This window comes from Syngnathoides biaculeatus, chromosome 5, assembly GCF_019802595.1.
Source record: "Syngnathoides biaculeatus isolate LvHL_M chromosome 5, ASM1980259v1, whole genome shotgun sequence".
NCBI classification, from domain to species: Eukaryota; Metazoa; Chordata; class Actinopteri; order Syngnathiformes; family Syngnathidae; genus Syngnathoides; species Syngnathoides biaculeatus.
The window spans coordinates 25,516,446-25,542,564 of NC_084644.1; the positions used below are offsets into that span (position 1 = coordinate 25,516,446).

A 26,119-nucleotide genomic window follows, 5' to 3' on the forward strand; every position below is an offset into this window, starting at 1 on the left:
TGCCCAGCTGTCATTGAACGGTATCCTGCAGAAGATCAAAGGTCAGCTGAGTGATGTGCCGCCACGCTTGGCGGATGTGACAAGACTCGGTGGTGCGCGAGCAGATGGCGAAGCGCAAGACAAAGCGTCCGGTCAGATGGCAAGGAACCAAGTGGATCTCTCTGCTCTTTGTGATTCTCTTCAGCAGATTCTGGTTCAGCTCATTGGAGCCCTGAGAGGCAGCGAAAAACAAAACACGTTATGTGGCCGATCAAATTGGGTCGCATAGCGTTGACTTCACTTCATTTTGTGTGTGTCATCATGTCCTAAACTGCTGACAATGGCCACAAATCATAACGTGTGGTCATTCACTGTCAGCAGTTTGCAACAGTACGGAGGTGATAAAGTAGTCAGGATGCACAAGCGTTTGTATACTTTGCCCTGAGTTTTTCTCTTAAGAAAATCAATAAAACCATTTTGAGTAAGTGAAAGAAAGCAATGGGAATGCTGTAAAATGTGAAATCTTTTAACGATTGGTTATTAACTTTTGTCTCCTCGGGACACACAAAACGACTCTACGGGTCACATTTGGGTCCCCGGCTACCAGTTGAGAATCACTGCTTTTAGCGACTACCTCATTTGGAATGGAGGCCAAGTGCAATTAGGGTTTATCCAGAAATATATTTTTAGAATTGAACGTTACCTTCAGCCTGAAGCAAACCAGACCCATGATGACGTCAGCACATATCTCAAATCTCTTGTCTGCTCGTACCAGACTTTCAAACTCCTTGGCCAGGCCCACTTGCTGAAGACAGAAACAATAGTGGAACTGTAATACCATCTACTTATCTGTACATTATTTCCATTGGATTTTTCACTACCATTTCAGGTACAGTTGTTGTTCATTGTGACATTAGAAATATTTCAAATGTGTCACATTGTTGTCTGAAATTACGTGTTCGCTGTCTATGTCCGCTAGGTGGCAGTACCGTCTACTGGGTAAACTTGTAGGAACGGCTGTACAAATCAGAACATTCTTGTTCACAACCATCCTGGAGGAGGGATATTAAATTTAGATCAAAAGTATTTACGTAACATTTACTTTTTTTAAAAATGGTTTAAAACATTTAAGCCTTTATAGGGTCCACCTCAACCCTACCCTTCTTCTTCTTCTTTTACTTTCAGCTTGTCCCGTGAGGGTTCACCACAGCGTGTCATCTTTTTCCATTTCAGCCTATCTCGTGCATCTTCCTCTCTAACACCCACTGTTCTCATATCTTCCCTCACAACATCCATCAACCTTTTCTTTGGTCTTCCTATCTCTCATTTGCCTGGCAGCTCTGTTCTCAGCACCCTTCTACCAATATGTTCACTCTCTCGCCTCTGGACCTGTCCACACCATCAAAGTCTCCAGTCTCGAACATTGTCTCCAAAACATTCAACTTTGGCTGTCCCTCTAATGAGCTCATTTCTAATCTTATCCCACCTGCTCACTCCGAGCAAGAACCTCAACTCAACATCTTCATGTCTGCTACCTCCAGTTCTGCTTCTTGATGTTTCTTCAGAGCCACCATATCTAATCCGTACATTATGGTCGGCCTCACCAATGTTTTATAAACTTTGCCCTCCATACTAGCAGAGACTCTTCTGTCACGTAGAATACCAGACACCTTCCGCCAACTGTTACACCCCGCTTGGACCCGTTTCTTCACTTCCTTACCACACTCACGGTTGCTCTGTCTTGTTGACTCCAAGTATTTGAAGTCGCCCACTCACGCTATATCTTCTCCCTTTAGTTCAATCTTCAACCTCCACCCCTCTCATTCACGCACATATATTCTGTTTTACTTCGGTATGACAGTTCCTCTCTTGGTACTCTGTCAAAGGCTTTCTCTAGATCCACAGACACAATGTAGCTTCTTCTGACCTTCTCTGTACTTTTCAACCCTACCCTCATCTTAACATTGGTAACAATAAACATAAGTACATGTAAAAATATGGCTACATTCAGTTTGGACAATGAACCAATCCCAAGCATACTGGAAATAAAAATGACATTGACAAAAATCTAAATGTATGCTTGTATTATGAAAGTGCCGAGGTAAACTGTGTGCTCAATTTTGTGAATCAAGTTGAGTATTTTACAATGGCAGAGTGCTATTTGTTCCAAAATAATACTTGACTTAAAATCATCACCTAATTGCTACAAACAGAATTTCCCTCAATAGAGTGGAACTCGCATTTCCGGAGAAGCTGTTTGACCAGACATTAAGCATCTACAAAACAAGAGGAAATGTGGTTCCTATTTTTGTTCTGTTTCACGTCATCTAAACATTCAGCATGTGCAACTCAATCTGGGATAATCGGAAATGATTTGTGGCTGTAGGGATCAATGTTTTCATTTCACTCAAAGCACAAACTCAAAACAGGCTCATTTGATTGACTGAGCCGACTGGAGGGAACAAAGTGGAAGATGAAGAGGAGAGACAGGCATGAAGCATCATGAAGGGATGGAGGACAGGGTTAACATGGGTTCTGTGGGGGGTGGGCAGAGGAGGGGCTGTGGAAATGAAGAAAAGGTTACGATAAAAAAGAAAGATGCAGACCAGATATGTGTGAGTGACAGGATGTCTTGATGAAAATGCACACAGAAAAAGAAGCGAGAGACTCTCGTGATGTTAGGAACTTTAAGGGGGAGTGAGGGCGGGGGTGGGGTGGGTGACATTTCCCATGAAAATCACAGATATACGATTGCAATAGCTCATTTCTTCCAACTAGAAAAACACAAGTGCATTTTATCGGTTGCAAATGACTTGGCTCGTTTAGCAAATTTTTATCACAATCTAATCTGATTTTAACATCAAAGGAAACAATCCACAAGGAATTAAAATCAGCTTTTCAAGACTCCAAAGGTCAAAATGAGCTTACATACTCATGACCAATACACTTTACTATTTCACAATCCAAATAAAGTTAAAATGATCCATGTTCTTGTAAACAAACTAAAACAAATAACCTTATACACTAATTGATGATGGAAGTTCAACTTGCTTGTCCAAATTACATCACAAAAGTGTGACTGAGGATAGTTGCTTTATATTTGCAGCTGTAAGACTAAAGTCATGTTTTTTTTTCTGACATAACACAACCATAGTTTATTTGACATTAACATTGACACTATGATGTACCGCGTGATTAGTGATAGCAGAAATAATTGCACTGGCAAGTTACCAAATAAAAATTTTGAATGAAAACACAAGCATTGTTAGCGTACACAACATGAAAATGATCACTGGCATAAAACATCAGGTAATAATTATTTGTAATGGATCAGATTGAGCCCCCCCAATGCAGCCCTATGATGGCACAAACCAGTGCAATTTGTAGGCCGGTCCCAAGCCTGGATAAATGCAGAGGGTTGCGTCAGGAAGAGCATACAGCGTAAAAACTGCGCCAAACAAATATGAGCCTTCATCTAAAGAATCCCATACCGGATCGGTCATGGCCCGGGTTAACAACGCCCGCCCCCGGCGCTGCTAACCTCCAGGGCGTCGGTGGAAATTCAGCTACTGTGGGTCGAAGACAAAGAAGAGGAGGAAACCGGATCCAGCGTCAGAAGAAAAAGAGGAATGAACAGAGTCTACAACTCGAGTGTAGGGACTTTGAATGTTGGGACTATGACAGGAAAAGCTCAGGAGTTGGTTGACATGATGATTAGGAGAAAGGTTGATATTCTGTGCATCTAAGAGAGCAGGTGGAAAGGTAGTAAGGCGAGAAGTTTGGGAGCAGGGTTTAAATTATTTTACCACGGAGTAGATGGGAAGAGAAATGGAGTAGGGGTTATTTTAAAGGAAGAGCTGGCTAAGAATGTCTTGGAGGTGAAAAGAGTATCAGATCGAGTGATGAGACTAACATTTGAAATTGAGGGTGTTATGTATAATGTGGTTAGCGTCTATACCCTACAGGTCGGATGTGACCTAGAGTTGAAAGAGAAATTCTGGAAAGAACTAGATGAAGTAGTTCTGAGCATCCCAGACAGCGAGAGAGTTGTGATTGGTGCAGATTGTAATGGACATATTGTTAACGGAAACAGGGGTGATGAAGAACTGATGGGTAAGTACGGCATCCAGGAAAGGAACTTTGAGGGACAGATGGTGGTGGACTTTGCAAAATGAATGGAGATGGCTGTAGTGAACACTTATTTCCAGAAGAGGGAGGAACATATAGTGACCTACAAGAGCGGAGGTAGAAGCACGCAGGTGGATTATATTTTGTGCAGACGATGTAATCTGAAGGGTATTACTGACTATAAAGTAGTGGTAGGGGAGAGTGTAGCTCGACAGCATAGGATGGTGGTGTGTAGGATGACTCTGGTGGTGGGTATGAAGATTAAGAAGATAAAGGTAGAGCAGAGAACCATGTGGTGGAAGCTGAGAAAGGAAGAATGTTGTGCGGCCTTTCGGAATTAGGTGAGACAGGCTCTCGATAAACAGCAGAAGCTCCCGAAAGACTGGACTACGACACCCAAGGTAATCAGAGAGACAGGCAGGAAAGTGCTTGGTGTGTCTTCTGGTCGGAAAAGGGAGAAGGAGACTTGGTGGCGGAACCCCAAAATACAGGAAGTCATACAAGGAACACTGAGAGGACAGAGGAGAGGTTAAAGGAGTACATCGAGATGCGACGTAGGGCAAAGGTAGCGGTGGCAAAGGCTAAACAAGAGGCATATGAAGACATGTACACCAGGTTGGACACGAAAGAAGGAGAAAAGGATCTCTACAGGTTGGCCAGACAGAGGGATAGAGATGGGAAGGATGTGCAGCAGGTAAGGGTGATTAAAGATAAGCGATGGAAATGTGTTGACTGGTGCCAGTAGTGTGCTAAATAGATGGAAAGAATACTTTGAGAAGTTGATGAATGAAGAAAATGAGAGAGAAGGAAGAGTTGAAGAGGCAAGTGTGAAGGACCAGGATGTGGCAATGATTACTAAGGGGGAAGTCAGAAAGGCACTACAAAGGATGAAAAAAGGAAAGGCAGTTGGTCCTGATGACATACCGGTGGAGGTATGGAAGCAATTTGGAGAGATGGCAGTGGAGTTTTTGACCAACTTATTCAACAGAATACTAGCGGGCGAAAAGATGCCTGAAGAATGGAGGAAAAGTGTTCTAGTTCCCATTTTTAAGAACAAAGGGGATGTTCAGAGCTGTGGGAACAATAGAGGAATAAAGTTGATGAGCCACATAATGAAGTTATGGGAAAGAGTAGTGGAGGCTAGACTCAGGACTGAAGTAAGTATCTGCGAGTAACAGTATGGTTTCATGCCTAGAAAGAGTGCCACAGATCCATTATTTGCCTTGAGGATAATAGTGAAAAAGTACAGAGAAGGTCAGAAGGAGCTACATTGTGTCTTTGTGGATCTCAAGAAAGCCTATGACAGAGTACCAAGAGAGGAACTATGGTACTGCATGCGTAAGTCTGGTGTGGCAAATAAGTATGTTAAAATAGTACAGGACATGTATGATGGCAGCAGAACAATGGTGAGGTGTGCCTTAGGTGTGACAGAAGAATTTAAGGTGGAGGTGGGACTGCATCAGGGATCAGCTCTGAGTCCCTTCCTGTTTGCAGTGGTAATGGCTATACTGACATATGAGGTTAGACTGGAATCCCCTGGACCATGATGTTCACAGATGATATTGTGATATGCAGTGAAAGCAGGGCGCATGCAGAGGAACAATTAGAAAGATGGAGACATGCACTGGAAAGGAGAGGAATGAAGATTAGCCGAAGTAAAACATAATATATGTGCGTGAATGAGAAAGGTGGAGGGGGAAGAGTGAGGCTAAAGGGAGAAGAGATAGCGAGGGTGGAGGACTTCAAATACTTGGGGTCAACAATACAGAGCAACCGTGAGTGTGGTCAGGAAGTGAAGAAACGGGTCCAAGCAGGTTGGAACAGCTGCCAGAAGGTGTCTGGTGTGTTATGTGACAGAAGAGTCTCTGCTAGGATGACGGGCAAAGTCTACAAAACAGTGGTGAGGCCAGCCATTATGTTCGGATTAGAGACGGTGGCAAGAAATAACAGGAAGCAGAACTGGAGGTGGCAGAAATTAAGATATTGAGGTTCTTGCTTGGAGTGAGCAGATTGGATAGGATTAGAAATGAGCTCATTAGAGGGACAGCCAAAGTTGGATGTTCTGGAGACAAGATTTGAGAGAGCAGACTTCGATGGTTTGGACATGTTCAGAGGCGAGAGACTGAGTATATTGGTGGTAGGGTGCTGAGGATGGAGCTGCCAGGCAAAAGGGCGAGAGGAAGACCAAAGAGAAGGTTTATGGATGTGGTGAGGGAAGACATGAGGGCAGTTGGGGTTCGGGAGGAAGATGCAGGAGACAGGCTAAGATGGAAAAAGATGACACGCTGTGGCGACCCCTAACAGGACAAGCCAAAAGGAAAAGAAGAAGAAGAAGATTGCCCCCCCCCAAAAATGCATTTTTAAAGTAATACCTTACGTATGTGAGCCTGTAATCCTTGGAGGCCGTACATGCGAAAGACAAACCACATTTTGAGCGAACGGAATCGTCTGCCCAGGGGAATCTGCCAGTGCTGCGAGAAAGATAACAAGCACCACATCGCCATTGTTCCCCTTTTGCCAACATTTCTTTGAAATAAAGGGACAATGTTCTTACCCTATAATCGGTCACCAGCCCTGTTGATGAGAAAGACATCCAAGTATTTAAACTCAGCAGGTGCCCGTACACACATAAACACACATATGCACACACACAATCCACTCATGCCACAATCATCACAACACTGGCACTCCGCAAAGCCACAAGCTACCAGATCATCCCCACGGAATGTAAGCTCGTGTTCACCGCTGCTAATAACCACTAATTAGATTGGAGGGTCCAGATTGAACAAAAGAAAGCTTTTGCAAGTGGTTCGCCTCGTTCTGCTCTTCTGTCAGACAAATTGCCTCTGCAGAAATGCATTCTACATACATACTGCATTGACGCTTGAACTATTAATTTTAAATTTTGGTTTGTTTGTGGGTCTATTTTACGGAATAGAAATTTTATCCGAACACAATCAAAAGAGTTTGTTTTCCGTGTGTAGCGACATTGTTGGGCTCTGAAGGCGAGTGAGTCACTGAGGTGTAGTAATTTGACTATTTTGGCACATATTGTATTTTATAGTTGCGGTGAGAAGGACTTACCTGACTCCTGGTTCTCATGTCTTAGGTAGAGCGGTTCCACCTTAAAGGCTCCAATCATGTCCTGTCTCTTCTTGACCCTGTTAATAAGTGATTTTGCAGAGGAAAACAACTTTTCACAAAAACAGGCAACGATATCTGGATATTTGACCATGAAGAAAAAAGTCTGAAAAGAAACAGTGGATTGCCCATTCATCCATCCATTTTCTTAGGTGCTTATCCTCACAAGGGATGCGGGAAGTGCTGGAGCCTATCCCAGCTGTGAATGAGCAGGAGGCGGGTACACCCTGAGCTGGTCGCCAGCCATACACAGGGCACATCAAACAGATAACAGTCGCATTCACAATCACACCTAGGGGCAATTAAAAGTGTCCAATTGTCGACTGTTTTTGGGATGTGGGAGGAAACCGGGGTGCCCGGAGAAAACTCACACAGGGATGGGGAGAACATGCAAACTCCACACAGGCAGGGACCTCAGAAATGTGAGGCCAACGCTTTCCAGCTGAGTCACTGTGCCGCCACAGTGGATTGTTTTTTTTTTTTTTTTTTTTTAATGAACAGAACTATTTCTGTCATTGTAAAGGTAATCTTAGAACTTCTAATTTAATGCTCTACAACCACATTATTAATCCACCTATCAATCCATTTTTTTAGATGCTTATCCTCACAAGGGTGGTGGGAGTGCCGGAGCCTATCCCAGCTATCATTGGGCAGGAACCCCCAACTGGTTTGTCAGCCATTCACAGAGCACATGGAGACAGACAACAGTCGCACTCAAAACCATACGAAGGGGCGATTTAGAGTCTCTGATTAATAAATTTTTGGGATTTGGGAGGAAACCGGAGTGCCCGGAGAAAACGCACTCAGGAACAGGGAGAACAAGCAAACTCCACACAGGCGGGCCGGGATTTGAACCCTGGTCCTCAGAACTGTGAGGCCAACGGTCTAACCAGTTGCTCCACCGTGCTGCCATATATTAATAGAATAATAAATAAGATTGTGTTCATATAGCACATTTCTCTATTTCAATATGATCATTTGCAGAACTGTATTTTCTTCTTCTTTTCCTTTCCGCTTGTCCCGATAGGGGTCGCCACACTGTCACCTTTTTCCATCGTAGCTTATCTCCTCCATCTTCCTCTCTATCCCCAACTGCCATCATGTCTTCCCTCACAACTTCCATCAACCTTTTCTTTAGTCTTCCTCTCCCTCTTTTCCCTGGCATCTCCATCCTCGGCACCCTTCTACTAATATACTCACTCTCTCGCCTCTGAACATGTCCAAACCATCAAAGTCTGCTCTCTCGAACCTTGTCTCCAAAACATCCAACTTTGGCTGTCCCTCTAATGAGCTAATTTGTAATCCTATCCAACCTGTTCACTCCGAGCGAACTGTATAAATAGCTTTAGTAATAGTGTTTGCCAATATTACAGAGGCTACATGAACACTCTCACAGTGACGGTTTAGTTTGGTTGATGTTTTGCAATGCGAGTTTTGTTAGCTACCGTCCAGCAAGAGATGAGAAACATGTTTGGCTGCGCTCTAATTTACAACAGGAACAATGGACTCTGCGTGCCGTGCAAGACTTCCACGTTCAGTGAAGTCAAAGCAAAGCAAAGCACATTTATTTGTATTGCGCATTTCATACACGAGGCAACTCAATGTGCTTTACATGATTAAAATCATTTGAAAACGAAGAGATAAAATATTTAAAATGCGATGAAAACAATAAAAATGGTAAAAAAATGAAAATAAAAAAAGAGTTAAAACTGCGTACAGTGCAAGTAATATGATTTAAAAATGGAAATAAATAAAATAAAAAGCATGAGAAAAAAGAAGTGTTTTCAACCAGGATTTAAAAAAATTCACACTTGGGGCTGACCTCAGCTCTGTTGGCCACTGATTCCATTTCTGTGGAGCATAATAGCTAAATGCTGCTTCACCATGTTTGCTTTGGACTCTGCTCTCCACTGTTTGACCTGAGACAGTCGATCTAAGAGCTCACCTGGGTTTCTATTCCGTAAGTATTTCTTTCACGTATTCAGGACCTAAATGATTTATTGATTTATAGACCAGTAGCAGAACTTTAAAATCTATTCTAAAGGTGATTGGAAGCCAGTGCAAGGACTTTAGGATTGGAGTTATATGCTCTGACCCCTTTGCTTGGGTCAGAACACGATCTGCAGCATTCTGAATGAGCTCCAGCTGTTTAATACTCTTTTTTTGGGGGACCAGTCAGAAGACCATTACAGTAGTCAAGTCTAGCTGAGATAAAAGCATGGATGAGCCTTTCCTGGTAGATATGGTCTTCAGATGGTAGAAGGCAGTTTTTGTGATTGATTTGATATGATTGTTGAAAGTCAGGTTGGAATCAATCAGAACACCAAGGTTACAGACTTGGTCTTTGGTTTTTAATGATAGAGAGTCCAGGTGTTAACTCTCTTTATTCTATTTTCTTTATTGCCAAAAACAATTGTCTCAGTTTTGTTGTGATTTAGTTGAAGAAAATTTTGGCTCATCCAGTTATTTATCTGCTTTATACAGTGGCACAATTCCTCAATTGAACCTGAGACATCTGGAGACACTGCTACAGTAAATATAACTGTGTGTCATCTGCATGGCAATGATTGTCAAAAATTTCTGTTTTGAAGAATTTGACCCAAGGGTAGCATATACAGGCTGAACAGGAGAGGTCCAAGAACCGACCCTCAGCAGTATATTATGATTTACCATATCAAAAGCCGCGCTGAGCTCCAACAAGACCAAAATTGATGCCTTTCCTGAGTCAGTAGCATGTTATCTTCATGTACACTGTGATAACATGTGAAAAGTGTTTTAAGGCAAGCGGATTAAAACAAAAGAAAAAGGTCTCCAGTGGTGTACACCAGGGGCCAAGTCCACCCCTCCACACAATCTTGTTGTTAAACATTGACAGTGGAACCTATTGTGGCGTCTGACCTTTCCACTGCAAATGTTTAATTTGTCTCATGAACTCTGGATGGTGAAAGGAATTTATGTTACTTCGTCTGGCAGGTACATTCTTCAATTCAATTTTTAAAATGTAGAAGGCATTAGAATGGTTGTAACTCGCTCATTACACTGTTATTGATAATTATTTATTGCTTACTGGTATTATTTATTGATTCATACAAAGACAAAATAACATGACACATTTACTCTATTGACATTTTTCTCTGCGATGAAAAAGACAGCTTACCACATAGCAGAGCAGTCAAAGTTGATCAAAAGCCATTTGTGTGGGTTCAAATTGAAAGAATCTGCAAACTGTACCAGACATGAAAAAATAAAAAAGGTAACTATCGGACTGTTTGCGGTTTAAAAACTGGTGTGATAACATATCAGGAATGCATTAAGGATAAAAATATCTTACAAATTTTGGCACAGATTCCTAAAATTTTTCACCCAAAGTGAACCATAGCCTACACTGTAATCTTTAAAGGACTTTGCAAGATGTGCAAAATTGCTCCAACAGCAGGAAATATCTTTTTTGCAGGGATGCTTCATCCAAAGTGACAAGCTTCTTTTTTTTAATCTGCCTTTATCTTTTTATTGCCTATCTTTTTGTAATATCCTTTCACCCCACCTCCACCAAATGCAATAAGAGCCTGAGTAAAAAGGAAACGATGTGTAACAGACAGTTGCCATGCCGCCTGATGCTTGCTGGTCCATCACCCTAGCAACCGTTCCCGAACATCCACAATCTGCGTTTCCCCCCTTTTTTCTTTGTTTTAACTCTCACACTGTATTTAAACCTACAAAATATGACTCTAAACCTCTTACTGTATGTATTTTTCTATGGTAGATGCTCCTTTTTAAAATAGAGTCCCTCTGTTCTTTGAACGTGTGTGTCTAATAAAGAGTGATATATTGAAAAGGTCTAACGCAGCCCCAGGAAATGACTCCGGCCTTATCTCTGCGTCTGTGCACAGCTTGAGAGGAACAGCAGCCTCGACGGCAGCAAAACGCAGCCACAGCGCCGATTGTTACTCGCTCTGATGTGCCTCCTACTTGACATTTAACGTCACGGAACATCAAACATGAGCAAAGCAACAGGATGTAGCCAGCCTGCAATTAAGTGTTTGGTTTCATTGACGTAATTAATGATATTTCACATGCATATTGGCAGCAAAAGGTTATGTTGTTACACTAATGTTTGCATAGGGAAGGAAGCTTCTGCGCTTCATACTTTCACACTCATCTAAATGCTTCGATTTAATCACACTATTTATTTTATTATAATGGTACTAGCAACAATATTTTTGCAGTTCTAGGGACCTTGGGGAGGGGGACCCACATTATCCTTTTGCATTGTGCCAGGAGGGCCCCATTGGTGCAGGACCAGCCACCAGGCGCTCGCTCCAGAGAGGGATCCCGGTGACCCACGAGAAACCTAAATCCATTTGTGTATACTATCATAGGGGTCTTTTACCCGTGCTTTGTCTGGTCCCTTATCAAGAATCTTTATTTATTTTATAAATAAGTATATTTATTATTTCACAGTAGGTTTTATTATTATGGTTGATATTTGCATTCCTGTCAAAGTTCACTCATTTCATTCAGAGTTGCAGCTACTATTTCAATTTTTTGTAGCAAATTATATTATATACCAAATGTACATTTATTATTACTATTATTATTTATCATGTCTCAGGTGGTAATTCTACCTCACTGCAAGCTACATTTGCAATAATAATTGTATTTTTTTAGTATCAGGATAAACAATGAATGCAATTTTCATATTTTAAAGTAAATGCTTCTCTTAGTGTGTTAATCAAAAGTCAACATTAGCATTCCCGTAAAGTGAGAATTTAGATAGAGTTCTCATGGAAGCTGTCATTGTTGTGGCCAAATGGTGTAAATAACATGCACTTGTTTCATTTTTCAATTTTTACATACCTCTACGCCATTCAATAAAGGTCGAAATTCAGGGCAGATAAATGCACTCCCAGCATACGCAGCGTCAATATGCATCCACATGTTTTGTTCATTGCCTGCAGAAGCCAACACACAACAACAACGTTACAGATCGTGTGTGCATCAACCTTGTTTTTTTCAGCTTCTATTAGCACATCATATTCCATGAGCTACCATTGCACCATGTAATCTGGTTGGCTAAAAAGCAGTGTGAAGCTGTACAAGTCTATCTAAATGTGTCAAATCAAAACATTTCTAACAGAAACATACAGCACACTACTGGACATCTTTAGCCTATGAAAATGCACCAATTTTGTTCCAGAGGACCAATTAAACAAAAAGGAAGAGTAGTTACTTCCAAAGCAACTCACATATCGGCCCCAGCTCAGAGATATGATCAAACGCACATGATCCAGTGGTGCCAAGCGTTGCACAGAACTAAAAGACACAAGCGTCAACAACATATTCTTTTATCATCGTCATTTCACATGTTGGTTTGATATTTATATTTCTACATCATCCTAATAAACACACAAGCTCCTAAATGTCATTGGTGATACGTAGACCCGATCAACACATAGCAACACTTTAATGTTACTGTTTGAAAGACGCCTCAGGGTGTGGATGGTTATGGGAAACCCAACAAGCAATTCATACCTTTGGGTTTCACCATACGATCTATGTTATACTGCACTCTTAAGCCTCACTTGTAGGGTAATTCACTAAAGACATATTAGAATGACTGCGTCATCAAAATAAACTTGTTCCACTTCCGACTTACACCACTGTAAAAGATTTCCAGCATGTTATCAGGACAAAATTTAGCATACGACACAACAGGCAAAACTACCAGTCATAGCATATGATATACTGTACAGTGAAGGAAATAAGTATTTGAACACCCTGCTATATTACACGTTCTCCCACTTAGAAATAATGGAGGGGTCTGAAATTTTCATTGCAGGTGCATTTCCATTCTGAGAGAGGTAATCTAAAAAGAAAAATCCAGAAATCACAATTTAGGATTTTTTTAATTATTTATTTGTGTGATACAGATGCAAAAAAGTATTTGAACACCAGTCTAACACCTAGAAATCTGACCCTCAAAGACCTGTTAGTCGGCCTTTAAAAGTCCACCTCCACTCCATGTATTATCCTGAATCAGATGCACCTGTGTGACGTTGTTAACTGCATAAAGACACCTGTCTTGACAGGAGTTGGTCAATGACCTGAAAAGAGCTGGGACCACCGTTTCCAAGGTGACTGTTGGTAATACACTAAGATGTCATGGTTGAAATCATGCACGGCACGAAAGGTTCCCCTACTTAACTCAGCACATGTCAAGGCCCATCTTAAGTTTAGCAATGACCATTTGGATGATACAGAGGAGTCATGGGAGAAAGTTTTGTGGTCAGATGAGACCAAAATGGAACTTTTTGGTCACAATTCCACTAACCGTGTTTGGAAGAAGACAAATGATCAGTTCCATCGCAAGAAAACCATCCCTGCTGTGAAGCATGGGGATGGTATCATCATGCTTTGGGGGTGTTTTTCTGCACATGGGACAGGATGACTGCACTGTATTAAGGAGAGAATGACTGCGGCCATGTATTGTGAGATTTTGGGGAACAACGTCTTTACCTCAGTCAGAGCATTGAAGATGGGTCATGGCTGGGTCTTTCAACATGACAATAACGAGAAGCAAACAGGCAGGAAAACCAAGGAGTGGCTACGTAGGAAGCATATCAAGGTTCTGGCGTTTCCTAGCCAGTCTCCAGACCTAAATCCAATAGAAAATCATTGGAGGGACCTGAAACTCTGTGTATCTGAGTGACAGCCCAGAAACCTGTCTGATCTAGAGAAGATCTGTGTGGAGGAGTGGGCCAAAATCCTTTATGCAGTGTGCGCAAACCTGGTGAACAACTACACGAAACATTTGACCTCTGTAATTGCTAACAAAGGCTACTGTACCAAATATTAACATTGGTTTTCTCAGGTGTTCAAATACTTATTTGCAACTGTATCACACAAATAAATTGTTAGAAAATCATACATTGTGATTTCTGGATTTTTCTTTTTAGATTATCTTTCTCACAGTGGACATGCACCTACAATGAAAATTTCAGACCCCTCCATGATTTCTAAGTGGTAGAACTTGCAATATAGCAAGGTTTTCAAATACTTATTTTCTTCACTGTATGCGGTCACTACATGGGACTATAGTAGGTTACTAGTAAGGTTCTGTTGTGTACCAGGCCAAAACTTGCACTAGTAGTAGATAAAATGTTACTAGAAGGACAATGCATGTGGGATTTTGCCTTCATCGAGTAAGATCACATCTGAAGTTTCAGGTAACATTTGCATAAATAAATCTCTAAATAAATAAAGACCGTGACTTCTGCACAGCAGTGTGGATTAGACCAGTGAGGCAGGCGGACCTGAGAGTGAGCGGGCTGCGCTACTGTGTGAGTATTCACAGCCAACTTCAGTCACCGCCAATCGAAGCGGCTACTCTCATGCCTTTTAAAGCTGTCGCACTTGCAGTGTCCTGTGGAGGCATGCCCAAGCTCAGATAGTGTCTATGAGAATAGAGCCCATATTGTGGACATGGGAAATGTATTAAAACTCAAACCCTGAGTTGGCACTGAACAGTGAGTCTATCTCGTCTTATAAGAGAACAAACTCTTCATGGTGTTTTGCCCTGACGAAATATTAGGACCAAAATACTGTATTAAAGCCATTTAATTTTTCTACTGAAAATGCTCAATGTGCCACTGTGCATGTGGTCCATTGTCTTATTAATGAGGAAAAGGACCACACCAGTACATGGACCTTGAAATGGATATCCGCTATTTTGAACAAAAGCTCAAAGAGCGTTACATACAGGTAGCATACCAGCCACTCAGTAACTGTCAGTCCATTGGTTGGTTTGCAACTTGAGTAAAAGACTGGAAAGAACACGAGCAGATAATTGTATAATGGTGCGCCCGAGTTGTCTTCTTACGTAAAAAGGGATGAGACCCGCTTCTTTGTCCTTTTCCACAATCTCCTTCAGCATATCACCCGTGACAGCATAAGTGCTGTCTGTCGGGACTTTCTTCATCATCACGCCCCCAATCAGACCTGCCCGCTCCACCGACGAATGAGACTGCACATGGGAAAAGTATGTGAGAGGTGCAAGCAATGACAATAATCACAAACAGCAATCGACTTATACTTATATTAATTATCTATATAGATTTCACATCTTCCACGTCTTATAAGGAATAATTCCTACAAACAGAAATGTCTCTTGTTTTTTTGTTCTTGTTGCTATGTTGTTCCCTATTCTCTGTTTTCTGTTCTGTCTGCCGTACCAGGGCAAGCTGCTGGAGAAAAATTCCTTGTCTGTTCTACACACTTGGCCATTAAAGCTGATTCTGACAAATCGTTGCGCATTTCATACATGAGGTAACTCAATGTGCTTTACATGATTAAAGGCATTTGAGAACAAAGAGATAAAACATTTAAAACAGCATAAAAACAATAAAAATGACAAACAATATATTAAAAAAAGACAACTAAAACCACATACAGTGCAAGTAATATGTTAAAAAAGTGGATATATTCTAAAAAGGATGAGAAAAAAAGAAGAGTTTCCAACCTGGATTTAAAAACATTCACACTTGGGGATGACCTCACCTCTGTTGACAACTTATTCCATTTGTGTGCAGCATAATAGCTAAATGCTGCGTCACCATGTTTGCTTTGGACTCTGCGCTCCACTATTTTACCTGAGTCAGTCGATCTCAGAGCTCGACTGGGTTTGTATTCCGTAAGCATTTCTTCATGTACTCAGAACCTAAATCATTTAGTGATTTATAGACCAGTAGCAGAACTTTAAAATCTATGCTTAAGATGACTGGAAGCCTGTGCAAGGACTTTAGGATTGGAGTTATATGCTCTGACCGCTTTGTTTTGGTCAGAACATGAGCTGCAGTATTCTGAATGAGCTACAGCTGTTCAATACTCTTTTTGGGGAGTCCAGTCAGAAGATCGTTACAGTAGTCAAGTCTACTTGAGATAAAAGCATGGATGAGCTTTTCCTAGTCTGCTTGAGACATACAAGACTTCACTCTAGATATGCTCTTCAGATGGTAGAAGGTAGTTTTTGTGATTGATTTAATATGATTGTTGAAAGTCAGGTCGGAATCAATCAAAATACTAAGGTTTCGGACTTGGTCTTTGGTTTTAAAAGATAGAGAGTCCAAGTATTTAATAACAGGAATTCTCTTTTCTTCATTGCCAAAAACATTGCCTCAGTTTTGTTGTTGTTGAAAATTTAGGCTCATCCAGTTATTTATCTGATATAGACAGTGGCACAATACTTCAATTGAACTGTAGACATCTGGAGACACTGCTAAATATAACTACATCTGTCATCTGCATAGCTATGGTAGTCAAAATTAAAGTTTAGAAGAATTTGACCCAAGGGTAGCATATACAGGCTGAACAGGCAAGGTCCAAGAACTGACCCTTGAGGGACCCCATAGGTCCTTGCCATTCGTTGAGACCATTCGTTGAGACCGAGCACCTCCAATGGTGACAAAGCAGCTCCTTCCCTCCAGGCAAAAAGATGATAACATTGGACAACAGAAGACATTCTCAAGTCTGCAATAGCGATTGTCTTTTGAAAAGGTCTCAATAGCCCTCAGGTGACTGCCTAACCCAATCACAGAGTCCCGGCCTGGGATTTAACCTGATCACAGCCAGCTACTGTTTGACCTGCCTTGCCTGACCGACTGTCTGGTCTCCATCTGTTGCCGAGGTAATGAATGAAAAAAATGTGCTCAAAATGAGTCTGCTTGATCGCACTTTGCATTGCTGCTCAATTCACTTTGTATAAACGCAAAAATAACTTTCTAAAAACAAACAAATCCAGAAATATTTTAGCCAGTGGCCACAACATTTGATATACATTATATAAACAACCACACTGGATCCTACAGGCCATCCTCCAGTTTTGTAAGAGATTTTATACAGTATATAAATTGAAGGTACCATAATAGTTGTTCAAAAAAAGGATCTGGTTTTGAGCATGCTCAAATTGCTTTGAATGATTCAATGGCACTATGAATCTGTGAGGAGGTAAAAATTATTTCATAAAAAATGAACAAATACTGGTGCCACGGTGGTGCAGCTGTAGCACAGTTCTGAGGACCGGGGTTCAAATTCCAGCCCCGCCTGTGGGGAGCTAGCATGTTCTCTCCATGCCTGCGTGAGTTTTTTCTGGGCACTCCGGTTTCCTCCCACATCCCAAAAACATGCAACATTAATTGGAGACTCTAAATTGGCCTTAGGTCTGATTGTGAGTGTGACTGCTGTCTGTTTCCGTGTGCCCTGCGATTGGCCGGCAACCAGTTCGAGGTGTACCCCGCCTCCTGCCCGTTAACAGCTGGGATTGACTCTACCACTCCCGCAACTCAGAAAATGAATGGATGAAAAATACTGTAGACACATTGTTGACAATGAAATGCAGTGAAACTCCGTTTTGTCATGGTTTTCTCCTCTTATAGCTAAACCGGTAGACAGTGGTTTGAAACCGTTCACACTATGACGGAGTGCAACTCTAATCCTATCCCATAATAAAGATAAATGCAGTACATGCATGAATGTGTTAATCTATCCATCCGTTTCTATCCATTTATCTATTTTATATACCGCTTATTCTCTTCAGATTAGTATGGTGCCAGATCCTATCCCAGGCGACTTTGAGTGAAAGGCAGACCACACCCTGGATTGAACATCAGTGAATCACATCTCATATAGTGACACACAAGCCCTGACATTCACAAATTGGCAATTGAACCCACGTTGGCTGCATCGAAGAAAGCCAAATGTCCCATTGCACTATTACTACCGAATGTCGATCTGGTGATTATCATCTATTATCTTGACAAGATCTGATTTCTCTGCTATTATTAAAGTGCAAGGTTTAATTTATGAGACTCACTGCAATCCTTCAATGGTGAGACCAAATAATGTAGATCTTGTATTGCCCACCCCACTGAGGAATCAGATCACACACATGCAGCCATGCAATGCCAGTCCCAGTGCCAGTGAAAGCAAGCATATCTCCAGCAGCTAGTCACCATTTTTACGTCTGCAGTATGTTCATCATCTTATCCTGTGATGGATCCCATTTAATTATATAGTGTACTGTATCTCAACATTAGATATCTTGCTTACTTGTTCTGATGTATATGCCACCAATTTGGCGAGGATCTCAGGTTCAGACATTTTCGGGTCAATGGACTGGACATGACGAATCGCTTTACAACGGGCAGCGAGCAAGGACATGAGGGTTGCCTCACTGGCTGTGCCCTGTCAGAGAATTAGAAGGTCAATAATAAGCCAAACCGAACCCATTGGCATCATAATCATCATCATCATCACTGAAAAAAAAATTATCGCCAAAACACACTTTTATGACCATAATGGATACAAATAAAACTTATATAAGAGCTAAATATTTAATTAATTTAATCTTGATAAGTACAAATAGCTGTTGGTTGGAAAGCAGGTTTGTTTGTCATCTGGTTAATAGTGTCAACAATCGAAAATGTTCTGTTTTTCTCTCACGTGATAATTTTGGCGGCAGGTTGGAGCAACGGTAGAGTGTTGGCCTCACGGTTCTGAGGACTAGGGATCAAATCCCGGCCCTCCCTTTGTGGAGTTTTCACGTTTTCCCTGTGCCTACTCTAAATAGGTGTGATTGTGAGTGCCACTCTTGTCTGTTTCCATGTGCCCTGAGATTGCCTGGAAACCAAATCAGGGTATACCCCGCTTCCTGTCTGATGACACCTGGGATAGGCGGCTCAGAGAATGGATGGATGGATGGATGAAAAATGTGATGAAATTAAAATTAATATAACATATACAGGCGGCACGGTGATTTAGCTGGAAAGCATTGGGCTCACAGTTCTGAGGTTCTGGGTTCAATCCCGGACCCGCCTGTTGGGAGTTTGCATGTTTTCCTCGTGCCTACTCTAAATTGCCTCCAGGTGTAATTGTGAGTGCGGCTGTTTATCTCTATGTGCCCTGCGATTGGCTGGCAACCAGTTCAGGGTGTACCGTGCCTCCTGCCAGTTGACAGCTGGCATAGGCTCCAGCACTCCCCATAACCCTTGTGAAGATAAGCAGGTAAGAAAATGGACAAATGGGTGGATTTTGCTCTGTCTGTCTGGTTCAGGGCACGACTTCAGATGGACTCATTACTTAACGGATTCTGATTCATTCCCGATTGGAGCAAATTCAAGTGTTACCACCAACCTGTGTTACAATTATGCCCTGTGTCCCTAATCTCTACTGAATTCAGCCAGTGGTTAGAAACTGTTCAGACTATGACGGAATGCAACTCGAAGCCTAACTCATAATAAAGGTAAATTGACTAATTACTTAACTGATTCTGATTCATTCCCGATTAGAGCAATTTCAAGTGTTACCACCAACCAGTGTTACAATTATCCCCTGTCTCCCTAATCTCTTCTGAATTCAGCATTTAATTCACTCCTTGGCATTCAATTCAAATACCTACAATGGGCCCTGTGTTCATGACCAGCATGAATCCAGCACGGTGGATTGCAAAACTGTGTGCCAGGGGAGGGATACACTGCTGTTGGTAATTTTGTGGACCAGAGCAGCCTGCCGGATTGAACAATGGGCAGTGTATGGCAGTATGGGTGAGTTTACAGCCGACTTCATTTTCTGCCAATTAACGCAGCTCCTTCCATTCACTTTAAATGTGGTCCAATGACAGTCTCAATGTTGACTGACATCTCTGTGCAGAAGAAGAGGATGCGTAATTATAGCGATCAGTGTGTGAATCAAGCGTTGTCACTGCTGTTTACTGGTGCAGCAACACATAATGGGGGTGGGTACCCTTATGAAATACAGAAGGAGCTAGTGATAACCGCTGGGGACTAAAAAACGCCCATGGATCCCAGTATTTTTCTGCTTATGGCTTATTCAAATGTACCAAAATTTACCTTGCATCATGATTTAGATTTATTTTGATCAAATCCGCAACCATAATGTCTCTTGGCACAAACATATCTGTCAAATTAGTAAACATTTGTAGTAAGCCTTGCACTTGGAGGGAGGTTAGAAGTGTTTGCACTCTGCTGCAGACATAGTTGTGTTTAAAAAATGGAGCCCAATGTGACGATGCTAAGTTTTTGGTGGGTGTTTTCACTGATTTTTTGGACATTGCCATAACGATTACAGAGGTTGTTACCCAATAAAGTAAACATTTTGCGAGGTTGATGTAAAACGTGCTTTGTGAGGCGCCTGCCTAAATCAGTGGCAGTCAAATCAATGCAATGTTGCAATTTGATCAATAAAAACCAAACCATCAGGCCTCTCTGGCTAATAATAAGAATAATAATTCAGGCATAAACAAGCCAAGCAACAGGCATAAATCAAGCAGAAAGTTTTGTCAGGCTTTTGTTTGCAATAATATAAATTAGTAATTTGCAGTCATGTGTTTTTCCTGATCCTTCACTCGACTTTACAACAGGTGAACCTTATGAGTCTGTATGAGTTCTCATAATAATTGATGAGGATTGTTTACAAAAGGACATACAATGTACGCAGAAGAAAAAATAGATTGCTATTTTTTTCATTGTTTTTACGTTTGTGTGGGTATTTGAACATAATATACACACCAATCACGTTATTTAATTCCATTGTTTTTTCTAAATAAAACCCATCCATTTTCTGAGCCACTTATCCTCACAAGGGTCGCAGTCATGCTGGAGCCTATCTCAATCCTCACAATCACACCTAGGGGCAATTTAGAGTTTCCAATTAATGTTCCATGGTTTTTGGTTGTGGGAGGAAACCGGAGTGCCCAGGCAAAACCCACGCAGGCACGGGGAGAACATGCAAACTCCACACAGGCGGGGCTGGAATTTGAACCCCGGTCCTCAGAACTGTGAGGGCAAAGCTCTACAGCTGTGACACCATGCCACCAGTATTTGCTCATTTTTTCTGAAATAATGTTTTCCCCCTCACAGAACTGTGACGCATACGCTCTAACCAGGGGTTCCACCATGGCGTCTAAATAAAACATCGTACTTCATTTTTGTAACATTAAGCAAAATGTCACAAAATATTCCACTTCCACTTCCAATGAAGTTGGGAGGTTGTGTTGAACAAAATAAAAACAGAATGAAAATATATGCAAATCACGTTCAACCTATATTTAATTAAATACACGACAAAGACAGGACATGTAATGATTAAAATGATGGACTTCATTGTTTTTAGAAAATGATAACTTGCAATTTTATGGCTGCAACACACCCCCCCCCCCCCCCCAAGAAAGAGCTGGGCCAGGTGGCAAAAGAAAGTGAGAAAGTTGAGGAATGCTCATCAAACATCTGTTTGGCACATTCCACAGGTGAAAAGACGAATTGGGAACAGGCAGGTACCATGATTGGGTATAAAAAGAGCTTCCCTGAATTCCTTAGTCATTCAAAAGCAAAGATGGGACGAGGTTCACCTCTTTTTTTTAAAAGTGCATAAGGAACTGGTCGAGCAGGTCAAGGACAATGTTCCTCAACGTACAATTGCAAGGAAAATGGTGCATAATATCATCAAAATGTTCAGAGAAACTGGAGAAGTCACTGCATGTGAGCAGCAAGACTGATAACAAACGACACATGACCTTCGATCCCTCAGGCGCCAATGCATCAAAAACTGACATAAATTTGTAAAGGATATCACCACATGGGCTCAAGAACCCTTCAGAAACCCAATGTCAGTAAAAATCCAGTTCAATGCTTCATCCGTAACTACACCCACAAACGGCGCCAGTTTCTCTGGCCCTGAGCTCATCAAAGATAAACTGATGCAAAGTCAAAAATTGTTCTGTGGTCTGACGAGTCCACATTTCAAATTGTTTTTGGAAATTGTAGATGTTGTGTCCTCTGGGCCAAAGAGGAAAAGAACCATCCAGAGTGTTATGGATGCAAAGTTCAAAAACCAGCATCTGTGATGATGTGGATCTGCGTTAGTGCCAATGGTGTGGGCAACTTACATATCTGTGAAGACACCATTGCTATTGTAATGTACATACAGGTTTTGGAGAAATAATTTTTACAGTCCAAGCAACGTCTTTTTCATGGATGCCCCTGTTTATTTCAGCTTGACAATGCCAAACCATATTCTCCACGTGTTACAACAGCGTGGCTTGGAAGTAAAAATGTGCCGGTACTAGACTGTCCTGTTTGTAGTCCAGACATGTTTCCCATTAAAAATGTCTGACGCATCATGAAGTGTAAAATATGACAATGGAGACCCCGGACTGTTGAACAATTGAAGCCGTACACAAACAAGAATGGTAAAGAATTCCACCTTCAAAGCTTCAACAATTATTGTCCTCAGATCCCAAACGTTTATTGAATCTTGTTAAAAGAAAAGGTGATGTAAGACTGTGGTGAACATGACCCTATCCCAGCTTGGAATGTGTTGCAGCCATAGCATTTTATTTTAATGATTATTTCCTAAAAAACAATAAATGTCACCAGTGTGAAGATTAAATATCTTGTCGTCTTTGTAGTGAATTCAGTTAAATAAAGGGTTAACAAAATTTGCAAATCATTGCATTCTATTTTTCTTTAAGACAATGTCCAAACTTCATCGGAATTGGGATTGTAGTTTATTTTCATTATGATTTAATGGTAGGGTATTGTGGACCCATGTACACTGTTTGTTTACAGGGCCATTTATCTTCCCATTTGGAATGAGAAAAGAAAATAATATCAAAATGTGATTGCACATAATGTCCCTGTATGAAATAGTGTTATGCTACAAACAGTCTTCACAAGCATCAAAACAAATTAGAGAAAGCCATTAATGTATGCCCCTTATTTTATCAATGGGTATAGTTGCGTAAGACAATATTCTTCTTAGTATTGTGGTTATATTAGGTGTAGGTTATCAATATGTTAATAAAAGATGCCTGTTAGTGATAAAATATTTGTATGGTATAAGTATGAACATTCTAGTTATGTAAAGAAAAGATGTTTAACGTCCTGATTTTTTAACATTAACATTATAAATGTCAAATAAAGACCCAGGCCATATATAAACAATGAGTCGCATTTTTGTGTAGTTCACAGTGTTCAATTAAAAAAACGGCACACAGAAGGAACAAGACTGAAATTCGTGACCTCTCTAATGTGAGACAGAACTGCTTACCACTGGTGTACTGTGCAGAAGACACACACATGCACATACACACGCACACACAGGATTCCTGAAAAAAAATGGATGGTAATGTGTCGTCACAACACTCATTAACAGCTGTTGTGAGAGGGGGCCATTTGTTGCCATAGTGAACTGAGAAGCTTGGATGACAAAAAAAAGAAGAGTGGGAAGACAGAAATGACAAGAACACAATGAATCAAATGAGCAAGCGTGTGGGCACACACTTCATCACACACAGGTGGTCATAATAAAAGGGGCATGAAATGATCCATCATCAGAGTGCGCTCTCATGCGCCACTTCTTAACATGGATCCTCCCATGCACACAAAAACACACAAAACACAAACACACAGCATCCTTCACTGCTGCTTTTGTTGTTGTTGTTGTTTTAGTCACTGAAGCATCATTAAAGTGACACCAGACTAACGAAGCACAGCACCGATGCTGTCGTCTCAGCCCCCCTACGAGAAAGACATTAAAAGGCAATTTTTCCAGCCAATTTTTAGCTGTTGTGGTGTAGCAGGAACAACAACGGACAAATCACATTTTTCAAAAATCTGACAAAAACCATAATCCATTGCTGGAAGGTAAACACTGTGCATCACAAACCTCATCCTCAAAATATAAACCCTATGTGTATTGAGTACATTTTGGTTTGATGTAACACGGTTCTGCAAAATGTGAGCAATTTTGTAAAAGAAGGTTGCTTAAATTAAGGATTTACCTGGATGACTCCTCCTCCATGACCATGAGTTCCAGCTATGAAAGCCTCTGGCAGCTGCAACATTTTTCCTAACCAGTCTAACATCACTGTCTCCAGCTCTGTGCAAGCTGGGCTTGCAGCCTGGTCATGAAAACAAAAGCACCAAATGTTTACCATTATGGGGAAAATGATGAGTCACAGATGCAGTAATGTTAAGGTTTTTGTTACCCAAGAAAATCCAATGCACCCAATGGCTCCACAGAGCATATCCGCCAACAATGCAGGGTAGGAGGAAGCTGCAGGGAAGTATGCATAGAAGTATGGACTGTGCCAGTGGGTGATCTGGAATTACAAGAAACAATTTATGACCCGTGCTAATTACTTTCAAAATGAGGGTCATGCAAGGTGGTATTCGCACCAGGTACCGTTCAAGCTAGGACCGCCACTGATGGAACTCTACCTTGAAGTAAACAAAACCAACATAAGATTTGGAGTTGGGCCAAAGTTTGAGTGGGAAAAAGAAATTCAATAATAATAAAAGATCATTTGAACAGTCGGTGCAAGCTGTCAGCATACCACATCACGACTGTTGTGAGCTGATGTCTGTGGCATCATTTGTCATTTTTAAAATAAGGGGGTCATAAAATGAAACATAAAATGATATGCAAAGATAAAGATGACGAGAATAAAAAACTTATGAAAAGAGGATGATGGTGGAATAATGAAAAAAAATGATAAAATACATTTATATTTGTGTCAGTGCATCACCTCAGCTCAAGTTTATTTACCGTTTATAGCACGTTTACCACCGCTTGGCCACTCATTTGCCATAAATATTTAAGTGTGTAATGTAATAATTTTACATCGGTCAATGCGTGTTTATACTTGTACGAGTTAAGAATTGAGAAGTTTACTTTTTTTTACAGTAAATAAAGATTTGATGGTGGTAACAGGTGTTTGGACTGATATTTCATGTGATTGCCCTCATAGTTTTACCACTCGTCCAATGTCTTGATTAAAAACAAATACAATAATAAAAAAATAAATTAAATAATGGATTCAATTTTTGGATTTCTCCAGTGATTCAGAGGGCTGCTTTTCACAAATTTATGAATGGAATCCATGTGACGCCCACCACGCATTGACGGAGGATGCACAAGTGTATGTGTGTGTGTGTCTGCATTAAAATCGTGTAAAATCACCTGTGCTCCAAGTTTGACATGGTGACAGTAGGCACACGTTTCGACTGACATTCTACCACAAAATTGTCACCCAGCCAGGCACAGTGCAAAGGACACACTCATGCCCACATTGGAGTTGACTTTTCTGATAAATTATCAAAGGCACTTGCACGAAAATCAAGGATATGCCAGTATTTTGTGCCCTGACACATTTTCCCTGTCTAGAAAAGCAGAGCTCAGTGGACCCGAGCTGTGGCTTGTGAAATGCTTGTAAAACCTGCAATAACTGCAGACTGCATGTACGTCTGTCATGTGCCGGTCCCACATGATCACCGAACCAGAAAATAAAAACAACATTTTGTTCTCAAATTTGTGATTCTTGATTAGCATGGCATCCACTGGGTTGTGGCCAGAATCACTTATTTTGTTCTTGTGATTGTTAAATGGTCAAGTGTAAAAATTGTGCCAAACATATATGTGCGTTCTTCTGAGATGACACGCTGTGGCGACCCCGAAAGGGACAAGCCGAAAGAAGATACCATAATATCGGGAGCTGCCTGCTACAGTATATTGTGGAAGAACACGAGACAAACTCCAGATGGCTACTATATCCTGTAAAATGCATCAAGAAATGAGAAGAAAGTGGGAAAAGGGTTACCCCAGGCATTATGACCCGCTCCACATCCTTCATTATATCCTCTTAGCTTTCTGGTTCCAGTGGTGCCTCACTCGGGATTAATGATTTCAGATAGCCTGGCTCCACATCTGGATAAACTGGTCGCTGCTCCAGGTTCTCCAAATAGTCGGCTACAAAGTCGACCATCTCCTTTCCTCGACGCCGGAACTCCGCTGCATTCAT

At 41.2% G+C, this 26,119-nt stretch overlaps 1 protein-coding gene across 1 annotated transcript; it reads right to left on the minus strand.

Moving 5' to 3' along the window:
- Positions 1 to 26,119, minus strand: LOC133500409 (aromatic-L-amino-acid decarboxylase-like). The gene is given in 13 exon segments (XM_061819026.1): positions 1 to 211; positions 683 to 784; positions 6,480 to 6,578; positions 6,662 to 6,681; positions 7,192 to 7,268; positions 10,406 to 10,473; positions 12,106 to 12,200; positions 12,495 to 12,561; positions 15,128 to 15,271; positions 18,352 to 18,486; positions 24,101 to 24,220; positions 24,308 to 24,421; positions 25,919 to 26,119. Coding segments are annotated over 13 exon segments (1,443 nt in total). The 3' UTR covers positions 1 to 10.